Raw genomic sequence first — 18,644 nt, 5'->3', positions numbered from 1 at the left:
CTGTGCCACTTCGTAAGGGTCCCTGAATAAAGTCTCAGTCCTCTGTTTCCTTGTGGCTCAGCTGGTAAAGAATCGGCCTACAACGGGGCAGACCTGGGTTCGATCCCTGGTTTGGGAAGACACCCTGAAGAAGGGAAAGGCTACCCACTCCAGTATTCTGGCCTGGAGAATTTCATGGACTGTATAGTCCATGGGGTCGCAAAAAGTCGGACAGGGCTAAGCAACTTTCACTTCTGTTTCCTCATCTCTAAAATGGGCATAAAAGTAGACTCTGTTTCAAACCCGGGTTTTCGTTCGTTCGTTTTAAATAGGACTGAGAGTGCAAAGCACGTAGAGAAGGAGCACAGTAAATATTTACTGCCCTGTTGCAGGGTTACTTCTGCTGTTTTTGCTATAAATGCTGAGGTAGGCTTAGTGGGGACAGTACCCTGAAGCATAGGCTCCCAACAAGCGGGTCTTCGGACCCACATTCTCCCTCTCCCGGCTCTGGAGATTCAGGATCAGGTCCCTGGAAACCGACGGAAACCTCGACAATCCTGGGGTTGGACTGGCTGTCCCCTCCCGGGTCGACCTAGTCCTAGTGGCTGCCTGGCTGTCCCCCTCCTTTCCCTGCGGAAAGCCAGGGAACCCACGTGCCTCTGGGAAGACCTGGAGTGTCCCCCAACCTGGTCTCTCAACAGTGCCCAGACTCCAGAGAAAGCCTACAGCATGGATTGAAAAAGACGAGGCATTCGCTTTTCTTTTGGAAATGAAGGGAAACAAATGGGAAAGGGGAACTGGTGGAAAGATGTGGGGGCAGCTGAGAGGCTCAGGCCACGCACCCGCTCACTCCAGGTTAACACCTCGGAGCTTCCCTTGGAAATGTTTTTTGCAGGGAATGCCTTTTTTTTTTTTTTTTTTTTTTTTTTTTTTTTTTTTTTTTGCAGAGGGAGGAAACCTCTGCAGTGGGCCCCCGCAGACCTGAGGGCAAGAGGGTGGAGAGGAGGGGGCTGGGCCCTCGGGAATGAAAGTTGTAGCCCCCAACTGTTCCAGGACCCTGGAGGAAAGCAGCAGATCGGAATCCAGACCTCATCTCTGAAATAACTATCATAATCAATGTCCCCATCTTGTGGGACAAACCGAACTAAAAATCCACAAGACCTGAGGCTGGTTCACATCAACCAGCTTTAAGGGACACATAGACGACAAGCCCCTTTACCTCCACTTGGAGTTCTCCACTCCTTTGTGGTGCTGGAAGTTGAGAATGGTGATTCCTGGTCCCCACCTGGTCTAAAGAGGCAATGAGAACCAGAGTTCCGTCAATGTTTTCCCTACTTTGGGCATCTTGCACTTCAGACCTAAATTAGAGCACTCCCACTGGCCCTCAAGAGAAAGAGGTACCCAAAGAGAAGGAAGTACCTCAAGAGAAGGGGGTACCTCAAGAGAAGGGGGTACAACAAAGTCCAACTGAGGCCTCGGATTCTCGCTCCTGCAGGGGAAGATGAGTCAAGCATCCCTGATTTTAGGGTGGGGTCCGCTCCCTCCTCTCCTCTCCTTGCTGCTGCCCAGGTTCTTTCTCAGGCGGGTGACAGTGTTCCTGGTCGCATATCACCTCGAATATTTACACCCTCAAGAAGTGAGTGAGGGGGATTCCAGGACTGACTTCTGTGCCTAGGTTGCTCCGAAATGGGGGGAGTCTATTGGTTTACTTCTAAAGATTTCTGTAGTTTTCACTCAGAAAAACAAACTGCCTGTGGCCAATAGACATTTGTGGGGGTGGGGTGGAGCCGATTTACATAACTGTCCTAGCACACCTCTGACCTCTGGGCTGAAGATTTCATATGATTGATGAACAGCCTCTGCTTTGCGCTTTACAATTATAATTAAACTACTAGAGACTCAGCCCAATTAAATAAACCTGTCCAGCTCTGACGTGATGAACTGTATGGTCTGTCCAAGGCAATCGCTTAACCTCAGCTTTTAGGGCACTCCATTCAGACAACGCCACTGGGCCAACGTTTACTCATGACAAATTTCACCCCAACTCCCTACCCGAAATATCCCTCTCTTTCTTTTTTCCTGTCTCTCTCTCTCTTTCTCCCCCTCTCTCTCAATTCTCCCTGTTCTCGGCTTTCTGGGTCAGGCAAGTATACATAGAAAGGAACTTGGGCGCAGGGTGGATGACTTTCCCACCCGAAGTGGAGCTCTCGCATTAATTGTCCCAATAAATTGAGATATAGTGTGCATAATGCAACGGAACAATATGGTTATAGTCCACGTGTATGACTTAATTAAGCTATTTGCAGCTTGATGCTGCAAGTCAACGGGTGTGCAAGTGGATTAACAATTGCCTGCTCCCTTATCCTCAGGATGGCGCATAATTACTTTACTAGCGGTACATATCAATTTTTGATGATTGCGGAAGCCATGCTCGCTTCACCAAGAAGCCGCTTAATAACTCTCCGTTGTGTATTAAAAAAGTAGTGTTTGGAAATATTTTGAAGCCGCTCCCAACGTTTTTATAGGTACTGATGGTGGCCTTTAATGGGCTGCCGTTTTATTCCTGATGTATATTTTATAAAGGGGCAAAGGCTAAACTCCTAAGTCCCTGCTCCGAGAGAGAATTGGAGTCCCCCTCCTGCTCTCCACCCAGCGAACGCCTCGCGCTTCGCTCCAAGCCGAGTTGGCTGACGGGTACGCTGTGGATCCCTATAAAGGCCCGGCGGCGTCCTTTACACTCTCTTTCAGATTCCCCGCTCTCTCTCTCTCTCTCTGTCACACACACACACACACACACACACACACACACACACACAATCTCTTTCTACTTAAAGATGATTCAGAGTGACTATGAGCTCCCCCTCCTTTCAGGAGCCTCATCTCAGCTCCACAAACACCTCTGTGTCCTGAAGGATGTATGTCCTCATGGGTAAGCCTAAGAAAAGCAAGGCGTCTGGTGGCCCAGCGGGGAAGTGTGTATAACACGGGTTGATAAAATTTGCAAGAGGGCTAATAAAATTACACAACCTGATGACAGAGACATTGACATTTTGACTTCCTCGGTTCCTTGCCCTTTGTTTGGAGTAAGATGGCGCCAAAGCCCCTGCTCACTTCCATCCTGGTGGCCTGCTGGTTGGGGATGGTGATGACGATGTGCATTTGTTTCCTGTGATTTACTATTTGAATCCTAAGGCTGATCGTTTGACCTCTCTGGATTGAACTAAATTCATCACCTATAATTTTATTAAAAAGCCTCATGGCCATCAATCATAATGAGAGCATTGAGAGCCAACGTTTTCCAGGGAAATGTGTCAACTTCACAGACACATGGCACTTACACCATCCCTTTCAAGCTGTCCTGAACTGAGCAGGCACACACCTAGGGTTCCCTCTGAGGACACAAGGTTAATTCAGCTCCCATGGGTGATGACATTTGAAAAGAGGAGCTCTTTGCTTGCCTAAGACCAAAGCTGAGTGAGATGATGCCAAGATTTAGGCTGAGTTCTAAATGAGTCCCCTTCCTTTGGACTCAAGAAATGGTTTAGGAACTATGCATCCATCTTGAATCCAAAGAAAAATTTAAAGCATCCCCCCCCCCCATTCCTGTGAAATCAGGATCAGAGTTGATCTCCCTCATTCTTAATATTGCTGCTGTAAATCACTTTGAAACTACAGTCTATCTCAGCCCTACATCTTTCTGAGTATCCATGTTATTGCTTTCTAGTGAATAAGTGTTACATCAGTCTCATTAAAACAGTTAAGAAGGGTAAAAATTTCCAGTGGTCTTTAGACCCAACTCACATTAATTCTTAAAACTAAGGTGACAGAGTCCCTATTTTGGAGGTTTCTTGGTTGAAGTCTATTTGTTCTACCTGAAGCAGGTGATGTTTCAGCAGAGACATCTGAATGACAGCGGGAGTGAAAGACAAATCTAATAAAGCCTAATAAAGCATGAGCATTGAAATGTCATTAAACTTACAAAGATGAGACTCAGAATCACCAAAAAGGTAAATGTCTTCATTAGTCTGATCTCTGAAGACTGTCGAACATTTCATTAATTTATAATTTATGATTGTTTGACAAATATTGAAAAGTATGTAAATATGAGCCAGATAATGTCTTTTCTGCGGGAGATGAGGAAATGACCCAAACTGTACGTGCCTGCAAGATTACACACAGGACCCAGCTCTCTGTTATCAAACTGTGCCGCCCCTTTAGCCAACATATTGTGCAAGTGACAAGTGAAATAGTGCAGATAAACCAATGGTTTAAAACGTAATAAAGACAACAGCCATTTGCATTTTTTACATTTTATTACAAAGGTAATTTACTATGACACATTTCTGAATGTAATTTATGAAAACATGTTAAAGCAATTACATTGCATATACAGCCCTCAGAGCTACAAAATTCAGATAAATAATATTATAGACCTTCAGAGACTTTCACTATTGAAAACATATCCTTTATTTAAAAAATGGGCTGTACAGAAGAAAATAATGGCATTAAATTTTTAAATTAAGAATAAAAGCTTAGAGAACAATAGAAAGTAAATGAATAATATTCTTTGCTGGAGTTGAAAAATTAAACCTTTATGATGACAATGTGCTTATTTCACAGGGTTTATTATCAAGTTGTTTTTTTTTTTTTTCCCCCCCTCTCCTTCCTGGAGTCAAGGTTAAGTGCAAAGTATTAAAGGTTTGGGGGGAGAGAGAAACAAGAGGAATGTCTGTTTCCTCTTTCAAACTTCTGAGCTCATTCCTTCACTCCATTTCTCTTTTCCTAAGCACAGGACTGTGCCAGCTTTGAAAACTAAAGAAAAATCCATTCCCTGAAGGTCAGTACTGTCTGAGCTGATCCTTCAAGCAGATTTTCTATACCAGCCTGTCATGAGTTATCAGAATGGGAGAAGATTCTATGGGGGAAAGGAGGAGGAAAGTTTACATACTAGAACAGGAAATAAAAATTGAAATTAACCAGGAAATGTTTAATTTCTGCTCCCATTTCCCAGACATCAATTTATTTCATAATAACTTCATATTATGTTTTAAATCTGGAATGCACAGTTAGATACTTAAGAGTCAGCCTCCAACTATTCTTATCAACTTTGGCGGGGGAGGTGGGATCTGCCTTCCTTTTGTCTTTATAGGTAAAATGTTTTGCAAATGCTTTAGCTTTAAAAGTCAATGATAAAAGCAAGCCTGAAACAGGTCCTTTACCTACCTGTGTGGGGAATGCCATGGGTTTATTCTGCAACCTTGAGACTCTCTGCAAGGCCTGTTGCATATTTGCTTGTTTTGCTTGGAAGATCCCTTAGGCAGTGTTACCTGCCATGACGGACTTACAGCCACAGTTTCCCTCCCAGTCCTATTAAACCTTCAACTTGAAAAAAAAAAAAAAAAAAAAAGACCCTGACACAACTCAAATCCGAATTCGGGGCACTGAAAGCATATAAGAATTGTGCCTAGCCCTCTTTTCCAATTGGGAAATGTAACCGGCCTCCAAAATTTCCACCACGCCTCCCTGTTGGATGGCTCAACACACTCAGGTGGATGCACAGGTACAAGGGTTCTTGAAGGAGGCCCACAGAGTGCTGCCCAGTTGCCACACGTGGACCGTCGCCGAATGTGGCACAGTACTTGAGAGGAGTGGGCAAGTGAGGCCCCGGTCTAGTGACCTGGACTCGAGAACTCTCTGCTGACGAACTTGTGCTCTGCCCCTCCCCCTACTATACAGAGCTCGTGCCTGAGGTTCCTTCCACCTTCAAGAAAAGAAGAGGACATCGGGACGCTCCTCCGCCAAACATCCCACAGGTTGACGTCACTGATGGACAGGCCAGCAATTATCCCCCTACCCTACCCTTTCAGTGCCCTGGGTCGCCTTCTACCTGGCTTTGGAGAGAATTCTCACTTTAACGCCAGAAGTCGCCCCCACCAGCGATCCCAAGTGCAGCCAAGGCTGAGGCCTAAATCTGTTAGTCCCTGGCCCTAGTCGGGTCTCGGTACCCCTCTTTGGCTCCAGAGCTGGACAGGGCCAAGGAGGTGGGCTGTGGGTTAGTTTTCACCAGGGTTAAGTCAGTCCTCGGTTCCAGCCTTTGTCTCTCTTGAAATGTTTAGGGGCTGCATATGCTTTCGTGTTGCAAACAGCAAGCGGGGTCCCCAGGAGTCCCTAAGCCCATGCCTTGACGCGAGCACAGTCTCCCTGGACGACTGTGACTCGGTGGGCCTCCGGGTGATGGTCTTGAGCAAGCACATTGCCACACACATCCGAGCCAGAGCAGACGGGCAGCTCCCGCGCGCTCACATACACACAGAAAGTTCCTAAGAATGAATTGTACTGATGATAAACTCTCTGAATTCAGGGACTGGATGAAGGAGGGAAATATAATCGGGGAGGGGATCAATAAAGAGAAGGGGCAGAGGGAAAAAAATACCTGCTGATGTGTCAACTGCAATGGGCAAACACTCTTCTAATAACAAATGAAACAATGAAAGGGATGCATTGTTTCCTGTTAAGCGCTCCATCCATGACCCCGTTTCTATCTGCACCGCCATGTTTTGATGACTTCGAGTATATGCAAAAACAAACTTTCCCGTGGCGTTATTTTTTCCCCTTCCTTCTACTCGGCTTGTCAAGCTTTTCTTTCCAAACAGTCAGATGATTTTAAAAAGAAGGCAAAGGAGAAGAAGCGGGGTGGGGAGGGAACTCCACCACCATCTCTACCCAAGAAATGATAAATAGCTTCGAATAGCTAATCGCTGGAGGGCGCGTTTACCAATTCATAATCATTTATTCTGGGTGATGTATGGCTCTTACTCTTAAATCTGAAAAGCTTCTATTTGAAGGTGTAAATAGCTTTTTTTCTTTCCTGCAGTAAACCTTCCTGCATTAGCAGTGATTGATCTCATGTACAATTCGTCCCAGAGTGCCATTTTACAGGGGGAACACTAGCTTTTGGAGATTAACTGGGGAGTCTGTTACATATTAATGAAGCCGGGAGATATACTAACGTTTTGGTAATTTAGTTATTTGTGTCTATAGCTATCGTCGTTATTTTCTTTTAGACCCCTGCGGTTGTTATCCATCGAATTAAAAAGTGGTCCTTAGAATTATTTTTTTCCACTGGCGACTAAACGCCATTTAATGTGAAAAACAAATGTTGACTTCTCTCTTGAAGGAAGTGTGTTTCTTGGCAAGACATCAAAGTGTTTTAAACTGTATTAGTGGGTGATGTTAGTTTTCTTACTCCGCGGAGCCTGCGCTGAAGTAATAACTAACTAGAGGAAAAAGAAGTCTTGGCTTGCCTCTGTCTTAGAAAAATTATTTGATCTTCTAGGAGAGGGGGAGGTTAAAACTCTAGGATAAAAGGGTTCCTGGCAAAGGGTCCCCCAAAACATTTGGAAATCCAAATTAGTGTTGGGAGTGGAGGTGGGGGAGGAGGGGCGGAGATTGCTCATTGATTTGCAACTTGATAATTAATATCCCATCAAATGAGACATCAACGTCATTAATGCCTGTGTATTCCCGGAGAGAGATTTAGTGAATTGCAAACCCGAATAAAAGCCACATTCAGCAAAGAGATTGCTTCATGGCCCGGGATAAGATAGCACTACTTTTCTGTTTTCTTGTAGGGTTTTGATGGGGAAGGAGGTTTCCTAAAATGCTCTGGATAACAACCGAAGATCTAGGGGAATGTCTGCGGGCAGGAAGTCTCTCCTGACATACCCCAACTTCCCAGGGTCTGTTGGGAACGCAGGACCACTGCCGATTGCGGAAGTAGGGATAGGAGAAAAGGGATAGGAAAGAGCGAGCGAATCGGTTTTGCATAGGAAAAAGTGGATGACCCATTTCCACTTCCGGGAATTGCCTGCTGAGTTCAGGAGCGGCCAGGAAGTGGCATAACATCCTCAAAGGACACAACTGACCCCTGGGTCCTGACCGTTTGAATCTTAGCTCCTTGGCCCTTGGGATCGCCTGCCGCTGGCCGGTGCGTCTCCCCTCCCTCAAAGGGAGTCCCCTCTACATTCCCTTCGCGTAACCCCTTACCACTCTCCTTCCAGAAGCCCGGATCTGGAGCTGTAGATGATTGGGACCTTCCAGCGCATCGTTTGCAGTGAGGGTAGCTTCTAGACGCAACAAACTTTCTAGAACGGCGAAACACTGAAGCGTGATGGCGCCAGTTGGCCCGGACGCACCCCTTTTGTTTTCGGGGGGCGATTTATGTTCTTTATAAAAATGTGGTTTGGAAAAATAGAAAGGGCCTTGAAAACGTTGTTACAATGAAAAAGGACAAATTAGAAGACATTTTCCGTGATCAAAGGCGGGAGGGTGAGCGCGCATGGGCATTCACAAAGCTTGACTTATTCACTCCCCTCTTTTGCAAGCCGGGGCAACAAGCGTGTCCCCCATTGACAAGGCGCCCTATTCAGACTGCAGGTGCGAAGTGGGCCGTCGCGCCCGGCCACATTATGTCAAGGTTGTTGGAGATTAGTGTTCGGCCTTAATAACTAAAGCGCTTGATTTACATTGGAAAAAAGCCCCCTCAGCCGTGAAAACAAAATCGTTGAACGCGTGATCATTGCGAGGGCGGCTGATATCCTAATACTCGCATTGTTCTCAGCTGGGCCCAGGCGCGCCCTGGCCTCCTCAGGAAGGGCAGAGCCTGAGTTTCTGGCCTTGGACCAGGTCTCCCAATCATACTGTCTGGGTTCTGGAAGAAAAGGCGATGGATAGAAGTTTTACAGGGGCCTGTGGAAGACAGAGTGGGGAAGTCCCTAGGAGTCCAGATCTGGGCCCCCAATTTTGGCAAAACCTGGGATGGAAGAATCGAGGGGGGATTGACGGCTTCGGGCCCAATGGTGAGGTGTCTTAAGGCTGAAGGGCCTCCAGTGTGACTTTGGTGGGACTGCCAGGGGTGTCATAGGCAAGAACAGTCTTACTCCAAGGTGAGGATTCTTAGGAAGTGACTAGAGAGCTGAAGGAACTTAGGAAGGACTAAGACACTCAACCAATTTGGACTGCTCCAGGCCAAGTGACTGAACTGAACTGAACTGAACTGAATTGAGGAAGGCCACAGTGTTCAGGCCAAATTGCTTCTTCAAAGGAGAGCCCACTTCCAAGACATCCAGAACTGGTTGGAGGCCCTACCTTGCTTTTCCTGCACTTTCCTTGTTTTATTTTCCCAGAGATGGAGGGGAGGGGGGCGGTGTCCACCTTGGCCTTGGTCCTGCTTCCCCCGTGTGGATATTTTAGGGCAGATTCTCTCCCCACCCTCATATACTACTATATTTGTGCCCCACTCATGAAAAGGAATGCGGAGAACAAGAGATAAGTGGTTGGGCCCTGAGATATGGATATGTATCTATTCTAATTGCAGTATCTTTTTTAGAAGGCTAGAGACTTAAGGCAATTTCTCTAAGATCTGTGCTAGAAGAATAGGTTTGGTGGGGACAAGGTGAGAAAGCTGTTAACTATTGTCTGGCCCTGAAAAGGTCGTAAGTCAGCGCCTTGGTAGCTGACCTGTCAGAGGAAGGTATAAAGGCTTTATTCATGCAGTCGCTGCAATGTTCTCAGCTCTCACAAAAGTGTTTTTATGATTCGATTCTCTTACCTCTTTTCTTAATTAAAAAGCTGAACCATTAGAATAGCACCTGCATCGTGTCCTGACGGGGCCTGCATACTAATTCCAGAGCCTTTACAACATGTAATTATAACATAAAATCAGAGATTGAATAAAACAGAAGGATTTTGCTCCCAAAGCCCTGCTAATCCCCTTTTAAAAGGGTCTGGTGAAAAAATTCAGAACAGTATCCGGAAGTTGGATTACCGCTCCTTTATTTTTTTTAACTTTATACAATGAAATGATATTTCACATTTAAAGGAAGTTCTGTTTGTCTATAACAGTTTGTGTGTGTGTGTGTAAGAAAGTTGGCAGGTTCTTTGAATGATACAAAGCATTTGACTATGGATTCCTTGCTTACTAAATGCAGTGCCAGAAAATGTAGAGGAAATTTGTACCCACAGGTTTGAAACACATTTTCAGAGGTGAAAGTGGCTGCAATGTGATTGAGAATTGCATATGTGCATCAGGCCATTGTTCTCCCTTCTCTCAGTGGACATAAGCAAATCTTTTGGGGTGATATGCTTGTTTTTGTGACTTAGAATATGCACATTTCAGGCAAAACACTTTTCACTAAGATACTGGGTGTACTTTTTTATAACGCTTAATGAATACATCCTTGAGTTCACAAAAGCTAGATGCCTCCATTAAACCCTGAGCAAGACCTTGCTGTGGCATAAGCCAAGGACCTTGAGCTGTCTGCAGTTCTCCCCAGTTCTGGCAAAGAACATTATCCTCATCTGGCTAATCTGATCTTTCATGGGCCAGTCGTCAGTTGCAGACAAGAGAAAACTGGTCATCCTTCTGATTTTCTGTATGAGTCATCTGATAATATTGTGTTTGGGGTTTCCCCCTTTCTTCTTCCCATTATTCTACAATCACGTGGCACAGACAAAACTATAGAAATTTACCCAATTTGGGTTTCTTTTCTCTGCAGACATTTCTCAAGCCTGCCCATTTATTATTGAGGTTCAAAAGCATGCAGAGCCTGCTTGACTTGTTTTGAATTGATGAATATTTTTGCCCTGCATGTTGGCTCACACAGAGTCTAAATTGGATCTAAAGAAGCCAAAAATGCAAGACAGGTTTCAAGTTCATCTCCCTGGTCCTATTTATATTTTATCAACTTACATCCTGAAGTAATTTTTTTCTTCCTTTCTCTCTCTCGTTTCTTTTCTTACACAGCTGTTTTGGATGTTTGTAAAACTACTGGAAGGTTCAGAGGCAAACGCCAAGAACTCTCTTTGTTGTCTAATGAGGTTCTCTTTTTCTTAAATGATTTTGGGGTCCGGACTTGGTAATGTTCCTAGAAAACTCTCAGGCATTTTCCTCATTGAAGATATTTGGCTAAAAAGGCAATGCTGTCCTGATGCCCAGACAGGAAGTTGGTGACAAGTAGAACATGTTATTGTGGGATTCTCAGTCACTTGATGACAAAGATGTTATTAATTTTCTCAGAACAAGAATGAGAATTCAGCATGAAAAGTGATTCAGCATTTAAATGAGGATTCAGCATTTTAAACAACTATGATTATTTTTTTAAAAAGGTTCTGATGCCTTCCTGGAAAGAATGTGCCTTTGTGTGACTTTTGCCCCAAACTGCTCTGTCCTGGGTTGCTCACTTTTACCCCCCACTTGCACATTCCCGCCCTGCACACCTGGGCCATGAAAAGGCCACCATCTGGATTCAAAGTAACCGCAGAATTATGGTAAAAAAAATAAATCTGGGCCGGCTGCAGTGTTAGTGTCTTAACAAGTCATGGGAGTGACATTAAGACGATCGGGTTTCTCCTGCTTAGTTTTGCACAGAAATAAACTCGATTCCCTCTCATTTTTCTTGAGCTTTTAAAAATAAATGGCATCTCTGCCTCCGGGCTCTCCTCCCTCCGCCCCCTGCACCAGCATCTAGAACTCTCAGAGTACATACACTCATGCAGTTTCAGGACCCTCAGCTAGCCTAGGTGCTGCCTGGAAAGACACACCCTGCTCTGGAGCTTGAGACCTTTGCAAGTGCCTTGCTTTCTAGGAGGGTCTGGAGACCTGATTCAAGGAGGAGCTAAGTGATGTGTCTGAAAGATGGAGTCTTGTAAGTGGTCCTAATAACAACAAGTTAACAACAAGCACTTGACACCTAAGCTCTAAATGGTTTCAAGGATTATGCTATTAACTGCTCCAAGCAAACTTGTGAAGACAATTCTTGGAAATTCTCTTTCAGCAGACAAGGAAACTGAAGCACAGGGCCACGGGTGGACAGGCCTAGCCAGTCTTCCCCTCTTACCCACACTTTCCAGTTGGTGCTCGCATTGGAAGTAGCGAAGAGGCTAAGGCATCCCCAATCTTCCCTCGAGGCTACCAGTGTGGGAAAGGAGGTGGGCAACTTCCCTAAAGATTTTCTCTAGGGTGAACTAGCCAGGGGACTTGGGCACCAGTGACCACCCCTCTGCCAAAGGTCACACCATTCAACTTTTCTGCCCAAAATAACTTTTATCCCAAGGAAACCCGAGCACTCTTAGGGGCAGCGGCACGCAGGTGTCCCAGCACACTTGCCCTTGTCCTCTCCTTCCCTCTCGAACCTCGGGTCTTCCGCATGAGACCCGCGTGGCGGGGTGGGAGAGATGGGGGCAAGGGCAGCTGCCCTCCGCACATGTCCTCTCGGCTCCCAGGGAAGGCTGGTCTACGACTCCCTCGGCGACCCCGCGGAACAGCGTGGTCCCTGGAGGGATTAGGGAGGCGTAGCTGGACGTCCGTGGTCTCTGGCGGCCGTGAGGACTCCAGGCAGGGGACCAGGCCCAGGGTGCCCCGGGCCTTTCTCATACTCACTTGCTCCCCCAACAAGGATTCCGTCGGTGAACCGGCTTTACTGAGTGCCCTGTCCCACAGAGGCAGGGCGCAGAGACCCAAACATCTGGAGAGGCTCTACCTCGGCCCAGAGCCGGAGGAGGGGGACCTTTCCGCGAGAAGGACGGGAGGGGGCGCTCACCCCAGGACTAAAGTCCAGGAACCTCTTCCCCCGCGTCGCCCACTGACTGCGACGTGTCGCGGCTGTTCCAGGGGCCGTTCCCTCAGGACTGTCTTTTCACACTCGCGCGTCGCTCTGGCACCTTTGCGCGCCCGGGTCCCTTCCGCAACCTTCTCTGCAGGCCTGCCACCCTAGCCCAACGAGTTGGTTCTCCCAAGGTGTTCTCGAAGGGAACCTAGCCTCCAGACGCCAAAAGCCGTTGTTGTCCCACTCACTCAGCTCATCTCAAGCCCCAGCCAGGCCCTCGAAACCCAACTTCTCTTTCGTTAGGAAGGGGTCCGGCGGTTGCTGTGCCTGCGAATTAGGAGGGAAGGCGCAAGGCACGCGGGTGACCAGAGGTTCAGTGACCGCAGGGGAGGGAGGAAGAAGGCTCTGGTGGTTCAGGTGGTACTGATATATCTGAAATAATGTCTCCAGTGGCCGGACGGGATAAGAGCTTCTCCATCAGATGCTAAAACTCACTGAATCCTAACCTCCCAATCGGGGATCAGAGAAGAGTCCTGTGGGCTGTAGCCACACAATCTTCGGGGAGGTGAATGGTCTGAGCACCGGCTACTCCCAGAGGGGAGTGACGTCCTCTGGGAAGACTCCTGCGGGCAACTGTACTCGAAGAACCCTCACGAGGGTTTATGTTCTGTGCTGTGCTGCTTAGTCGCTCGGTCGTGTCCGACTTTGCGACCCTCGTGGACTGTACCCCGCCAGGCTCCTTTGTTCATGGGATTTGCCAAGCAAGAATACTCGATTGCGTTACCATGCCCTCCTCCAGGGGATCTTCTCAACCCAGGGATCGAACCCACTTCTCCCGCATTGCAGGAGGATTCTTTACCGTCTGAGCCATCAGGGAAGCCCCATCAGGGCTTAGGGAAGACTTGGAGGCAGCCTGCCCTCTCTTTTTTTCTTTGTTTTATTCCTGCCAGGTACCAGGCATCTCTCTAGAAAGTTAGAGGTGGTTTGTGAGAGGTTGGGAGAAGGCAATGGCACCCCACTCCAGTACTCTTGCCTGGAAAATCCCATGGATGGAGGAGCCTGGTAGGCTGCAGTCCATGGGGTCGCTAAGAGTCGGACACGACTGAGCGACTTCACTTTCACTTTTTCACTTTTTCACTTTCATGCATTGAAGAAGGAAATGGCAACCCACTCCAGTGTTCTTGCCTGGAGAATCCCAGGGGCAGGAGAGCCTGGTGGGCTGCTGTCTATGGGGTCACACAGAGTCGGACATGACTGAAGTGACTTAGCAGCAGTAGCAGCAGCAGTGAGAGGTTGCGGTACAACTGCAAGACAGGCCCTGCCAGGAACACACTGAAAGCATCGGCCTATCTTTTCCCCTTCCGTGATGGAAACCAGTTAATGAGTGCCAATGTTACTGGGGTGAAACTGGGGACGAGAGAAGTCTTCTTTAAGAAAAGGGCCGCTTTGGTAGGTCCTTCTGTATTTTGCTGCTCTGAATGACTAGACTTTGGAGATGTATCTGGAAGTCGTGAGGGATGGCAGGGAAAAGGAGGGGATGCTGCTGGGCGGGCCCCAAATCTCTCCCAAGACGACGAAGCAATAACAGGACACTCGAATTTCAAGGGAAAGAGGAACATCACATTGTTTATTTCCAAAGAAAATAGGGAAATGTATCTCCATGTACACGAAAATCTTTGGAGGGAAAAGGAATCACGGGTTTAACTCATTTTTACATATTTACAGCAGATTAAACCACAGGTTTCAACTATATTTTCATTCAACAATCACTTTCAGTGAAATACATAACAACTTTTTTCCTTTCGAGTTAGTTCATAATTTAAGGATGCTAAGGGGACAGATGATAAATCACTAACAGTGTGGGTAGAGGGGGTACCAAATAGTCTAAGATTTCAGCCAGGCTTTCTTGCGTGAGTAAATTATGATCACAAAACATTTGCCTGTCTGTATAATTCACATTCATTACAATCATTACATTTTCCCATAAATTAGCAATATAAACAAACATGTGGGGACCTTCAGTAAACAAATAAAAATCAATATAAGAGACGACATTTTGTAGCAACTATAATAACAGCATGGGTTACAGCTTGGGGAAACTTCTTTACAAATCATTTAGTCAGCACACACGGGGGTAGCGAGGCTGGAACATCCTCATTTTTGTAAAACACCTTTAAAACCACATCAAAATGTCTGGGGAAAGCTGGACTGGGTGAAAGTTTCTCTCTCTTTTTCCTGGGCACAATATGAAATGAAGGACTGCACATGTGGATGGGGGAGCGGGACGTTTGCATGCACTTTGGGGTCGACGACCTTCTGAACTCCAATTGCCAAGGTGCTGAAGAAAACAGGAAATTATAAAAATGTCTCTCTCCCTCAAGCCCCTCTTCTTTCTATTAATGGCAGAAAGGGCTTGCTGATAGCTGCTAGTGGGAAGAAACACACAATGGGTCTATTTTTAGCTGAGATTGTCTTTGAAGGAGCAGGAAATATGAACAATTGCTCTGCTGCAGCTTTAGGTTCCAAGGATAGGGAACAAGAATAGTGGGAGCTTGAGGGGTCCCCAGGTGACCTGACTTGGACTGACTGAGTGCAGAGCAGCAAAGAGAGAAGCAGACCCACAGTGTGGGCTTAGGGTATCTACCCTCTGCCTGCACTGTCTCTGCATTCTTTCTTTCGTGTCCCAGAGCCTGGGCAAAGAGCCCCCTCAACATCTGCACACCTCCACAGGCTCTGGACCTGATGTCTCTGCAATGCTTTTGTTTTCCCCTTGGCAGGACTTAGCCCTAAGTTACCAGTTAGTGTAGTGTGCATGTGTTTTTTTTTTTTAAGAAGTTAGATTTTATCTCTTTAGAAACGGTTTGAAACTAGCGGGGCAGAGGGAGTTTGACAGAGAGGAGAACAAATCGCTGACAAAGAACCTTTTACGTTTCATCAGCGTTGTTAGGACGACAAGGAGGAATGTCTCAGATAATAACTCCCACTTCAAAGATTTCTCAGCTGAATAGAAAGCGGACCATCCTTTTTATTCAACCACAAGGACTGGCACTAAAGAAGACTCCACTGTTTGATTTTTTTTTTCCACCATGTTTATTTTTCCCCTATTCACTGGGGTACTTGGATAAAATAAACAACAAGACAATTAAGGGAACATGGACTTCTAACTTTCCTTCCATCTTCCCTATCCCCTTGGCCTTGGGCTCTTGAATCTATGCCCAGGCCAGCCAGGCTTGAGGGGTTCCCTACACTCCACCCTGGGGAGAAACAAGTTTGGGGGTGTGTGAGAAACTTCTGGGACAGAGGGGCCGAATGAGCTGTGCTGGGGGCCAGAGTGAAATGTCCCAAAGGCACAGTCTGAACTCCCCAGACTCATCCAGGGCGGTTCCTGCTCCTTCCCCCAAGTCCCATTTAAATTCAGGCCTCCAACCTGGCCCAGAGGCGGAGAGCTGCTTGGCACAAAACCGAGCTGGGGATGCTCATTTGTTGAGCTTCCGAGCTTGCCCTAAAGTTATTTACTCCTGACCCTGGAGCCTCTTCAGGGCGCAGTCAAGATGCACGGAGTCCGGCTCCTCCCTTTCCTGAAAGCGTCCCTGGTGTCAAGCGCCCCTCCCCCGCATCAGAGTGCAAGGTGAACCCCTAAACGCTGGCGAGGCAGGTCCTAAGGAGGAAGTATATACTGGAGAGCACAGTGACAGTATTAAATGGCGTGAAAGCAAAGGTCAGCGCAAATGTATCTTAATAGAGTGTCTGCAGTGAAGTGTGCCGCCTTTGAAGCGGCCGCTCCCCGCGCGTATTTCCATGGCGAGCCTAACGCGGCATGCTGATGCACCGTCAAACTCACACTTTCAACCCCAAAACCCGACTCTTTGAACAACCCGAGTTTGATTAGACCTTTCTCCTTTTCTTTCCCCTCTTACAAACCATTTCCTCGCCTTTAGAAACTCGCCATCAAACCCAAATGCGCCCTCTGATCACCGCAGAAAGCAGAAACAAAGGGGGCTGAGCGGCGATTCAAGCGGCCCTTTTCTTCCCTCACATTATTATCCATTTTTATTATGATCGGGAACAAGTGCCCATTCGCGTGGGTTTTGTTTACCGGAAATTAAATGAAAATGATTTAGTCCGCGTCAAACAAAAATATATACTTGTATACACAAGAAAAAAGGCCTGTTAGACGTAAATATTATGTCCTTAATGAAAAGCCTGGACGGGCTCCAGGCTCGGCCTTTCAGGATTTCAGTGCGACTTGCCCATTGCCATAGAAATCCTAACTTACCATGAAGATGCACCGTGGCGAAGAAACATTGCTTTGTGCGCGGCCCCTTTGATGTCGCAGGCGAGAGATGCGGGCGCTCAGCTGCGCCGGGCGAGATTACCTTGCGAGCAACGCGGTGGACATCTGTAACAAGCAAATGAAAAATTAAAGGCGATTAGTGATCGACTAAGCATTTTTTATTTTATTTCATTATTTTGCATGTGGGTGGAAGGAAAAACGGGGCCTAGAAAAGCAAGAGAAAGAAAGAGTCCTCTGTGGAGACTGGGACATTTTTTAACATCTTCAGAAGAAGCAAGTTCCCCAGTTGTCCCCTGCACCTTGGCGGCGGGGCGGGAATTGCTGGATGGGAGAGAACCGTTTGCAGCCGACCTCCAGTCCTTGGCCAAACGGCCTCTGGGACCTATTGTAGTGGGGGTAGGGCGGGAAGAGGATTGCAGAGCCCCTTCCACAAGGGCGGATTCACTAGAGATGTATTTGGAAGGAAGATTCTGGTTTTTATTAGGGGTAATGAAAACAGTCCCTCTCCAGTTAGGACGTTATTTATCTGATGGACGTGTATGGCGATGGGGCAGGAGTGACAAACTTCCAATAGTGTCTGAAGAGGAAGAACATAAGAAAAGCCAACAGAGTGGCAGAATCTGGGCTGGTTTGCTGTGTCCAGCTTTTTAACTGAGCTCTTTGGGGGCTCCCCATAGGTAGGAGTATCACACTTCTACTTAGCTCCAAATTCTTAAGGGACTGGGATGGGTCTACCAAAACTTTTCCCTGTCTTTTTAATCCGCCCCTCCCCCCAAATCTTAGCAAGAATTTTGAGGCAGCACCATCCTTCCCTTCAGAGGGTAACTGACTGGGAACCAGGCCCTGATCTTTCCTCCCCCTTGGCAACAATTGCAGACTTTTCCTTTTCCCTGCCCCAACATCTGGTTCTTTTTCAGGGGATTTGGAACCCAGCACATCAAATACACATTCAATCTAGACCCATTGGGTGTTTGCCTTCAAAATATTTATTCTTGCAGTTTGTCTCTTGTCCCATGCGCCCCTCCCCCCTTTTAAAACAAAACCAACATTGTGTGATTTTTGACAAAGACCATCACAGAATTGCCGCGATTCACCCAGACACTGTCGCCTAGGCGGGATCCCTTTGCTACGGAGGCCTAGGCTCAGTGACGTCATTGGTCCATTCTGCATCCCAAACCCCCAAGCACCCACAAGATTCTACAGGCATCTCCTGGACCAAGGTGGGACGTGGGAAGAGCGTGACTGGTCTGTGGAGTCCTCAGAGCATTGAATCCCAAAGCCCCTTTAGCACACTTTCTTTTCTATTTCCTGTGTTGGGACTTCTCGCCCCTGGTATGTAATGCATACCGCAGCCGCAGACAAGTCCGCAGACAGAGTGCCTGGGCCAGTCTATGGAGGAGGGGCATATAATCCGCAGGGAAGGTGCTTAACCTCCCCCTCCCCCACCCCTACCCCCCACTTCCCTATCGTGTCCTTTACAGAAGTGGCTGGAAATTTTTCGATCTGGGACTTGAACAGCAGGGGGAGGGGAATTGTAGGGAGGCAAAAGAGGAAGAAAACAGGAGGGAAGATAATGGCTCATGAGTTTCCTCTGCCATCTTCCCGCGTAGGAATTCCGGGGAGGCTCCGACTGGGAGCTGGGAAGGGAGTAGGGGTCGCAGTTAGAGAGGCCCAGGCCTCGAGGAAAACATTTCCTATTCTGTGAACCACACAGGGCTTTGTGGTCTTACTTGTGCCACCTGCAGTTGCCAAGATTGCGCAGAAAC

General features: G+C 47.2%; 1 protein-coding gene across 1 annotated transcript in view; it reads right to left on the bottom strand.

Annotated features, from left to right (window-relative positions):
• The window catches only part of LOC105001842, a 34,462-nt gene that overhangs the window by 2,343 nt on the left and 13,475 nt on the right, over positions 1–18,644 (bottom strand). The window contains 7 exon segments of the mRNA XM_010858291.1: positions 428–508; positions 1,199–1,269; positions 8,026–8,123; positions 8,585–8,689; positions 12,172–12,467; positions 12,579–12,748; positions 16,961–16,983. Coding sequence (XP_010856593.1) covers positions 428–508; positions 1,199–1,269; positions 8,026–8,123; positions 8,585–8,689; positions 12,172–12,467; positions 12,579–12,748; positions 16,961–16,983 — 844 coding nt within the window.

The sequence above is a fragment of the Bison bison genome, unplaced genomic scaffold, assembly GCF_000754665.1.
Source record: "Bison bison bison isolate TAMUID 2011002044 unplaced genomic scaffold, Bison_UMD1.0 scf7180017864384, whole genome shotgun sequence".
Classification (NCBI taxonomy): Eukaryota; Metazoa; Chordata; class Mammalia; order Artiodactyla; family Bovidae; genus Bison; species Bison bison.
Note: the sequence above shows the minus strand (reverse complement) of the source record. Positions and strands in the feature narration are given on the sequence as shown.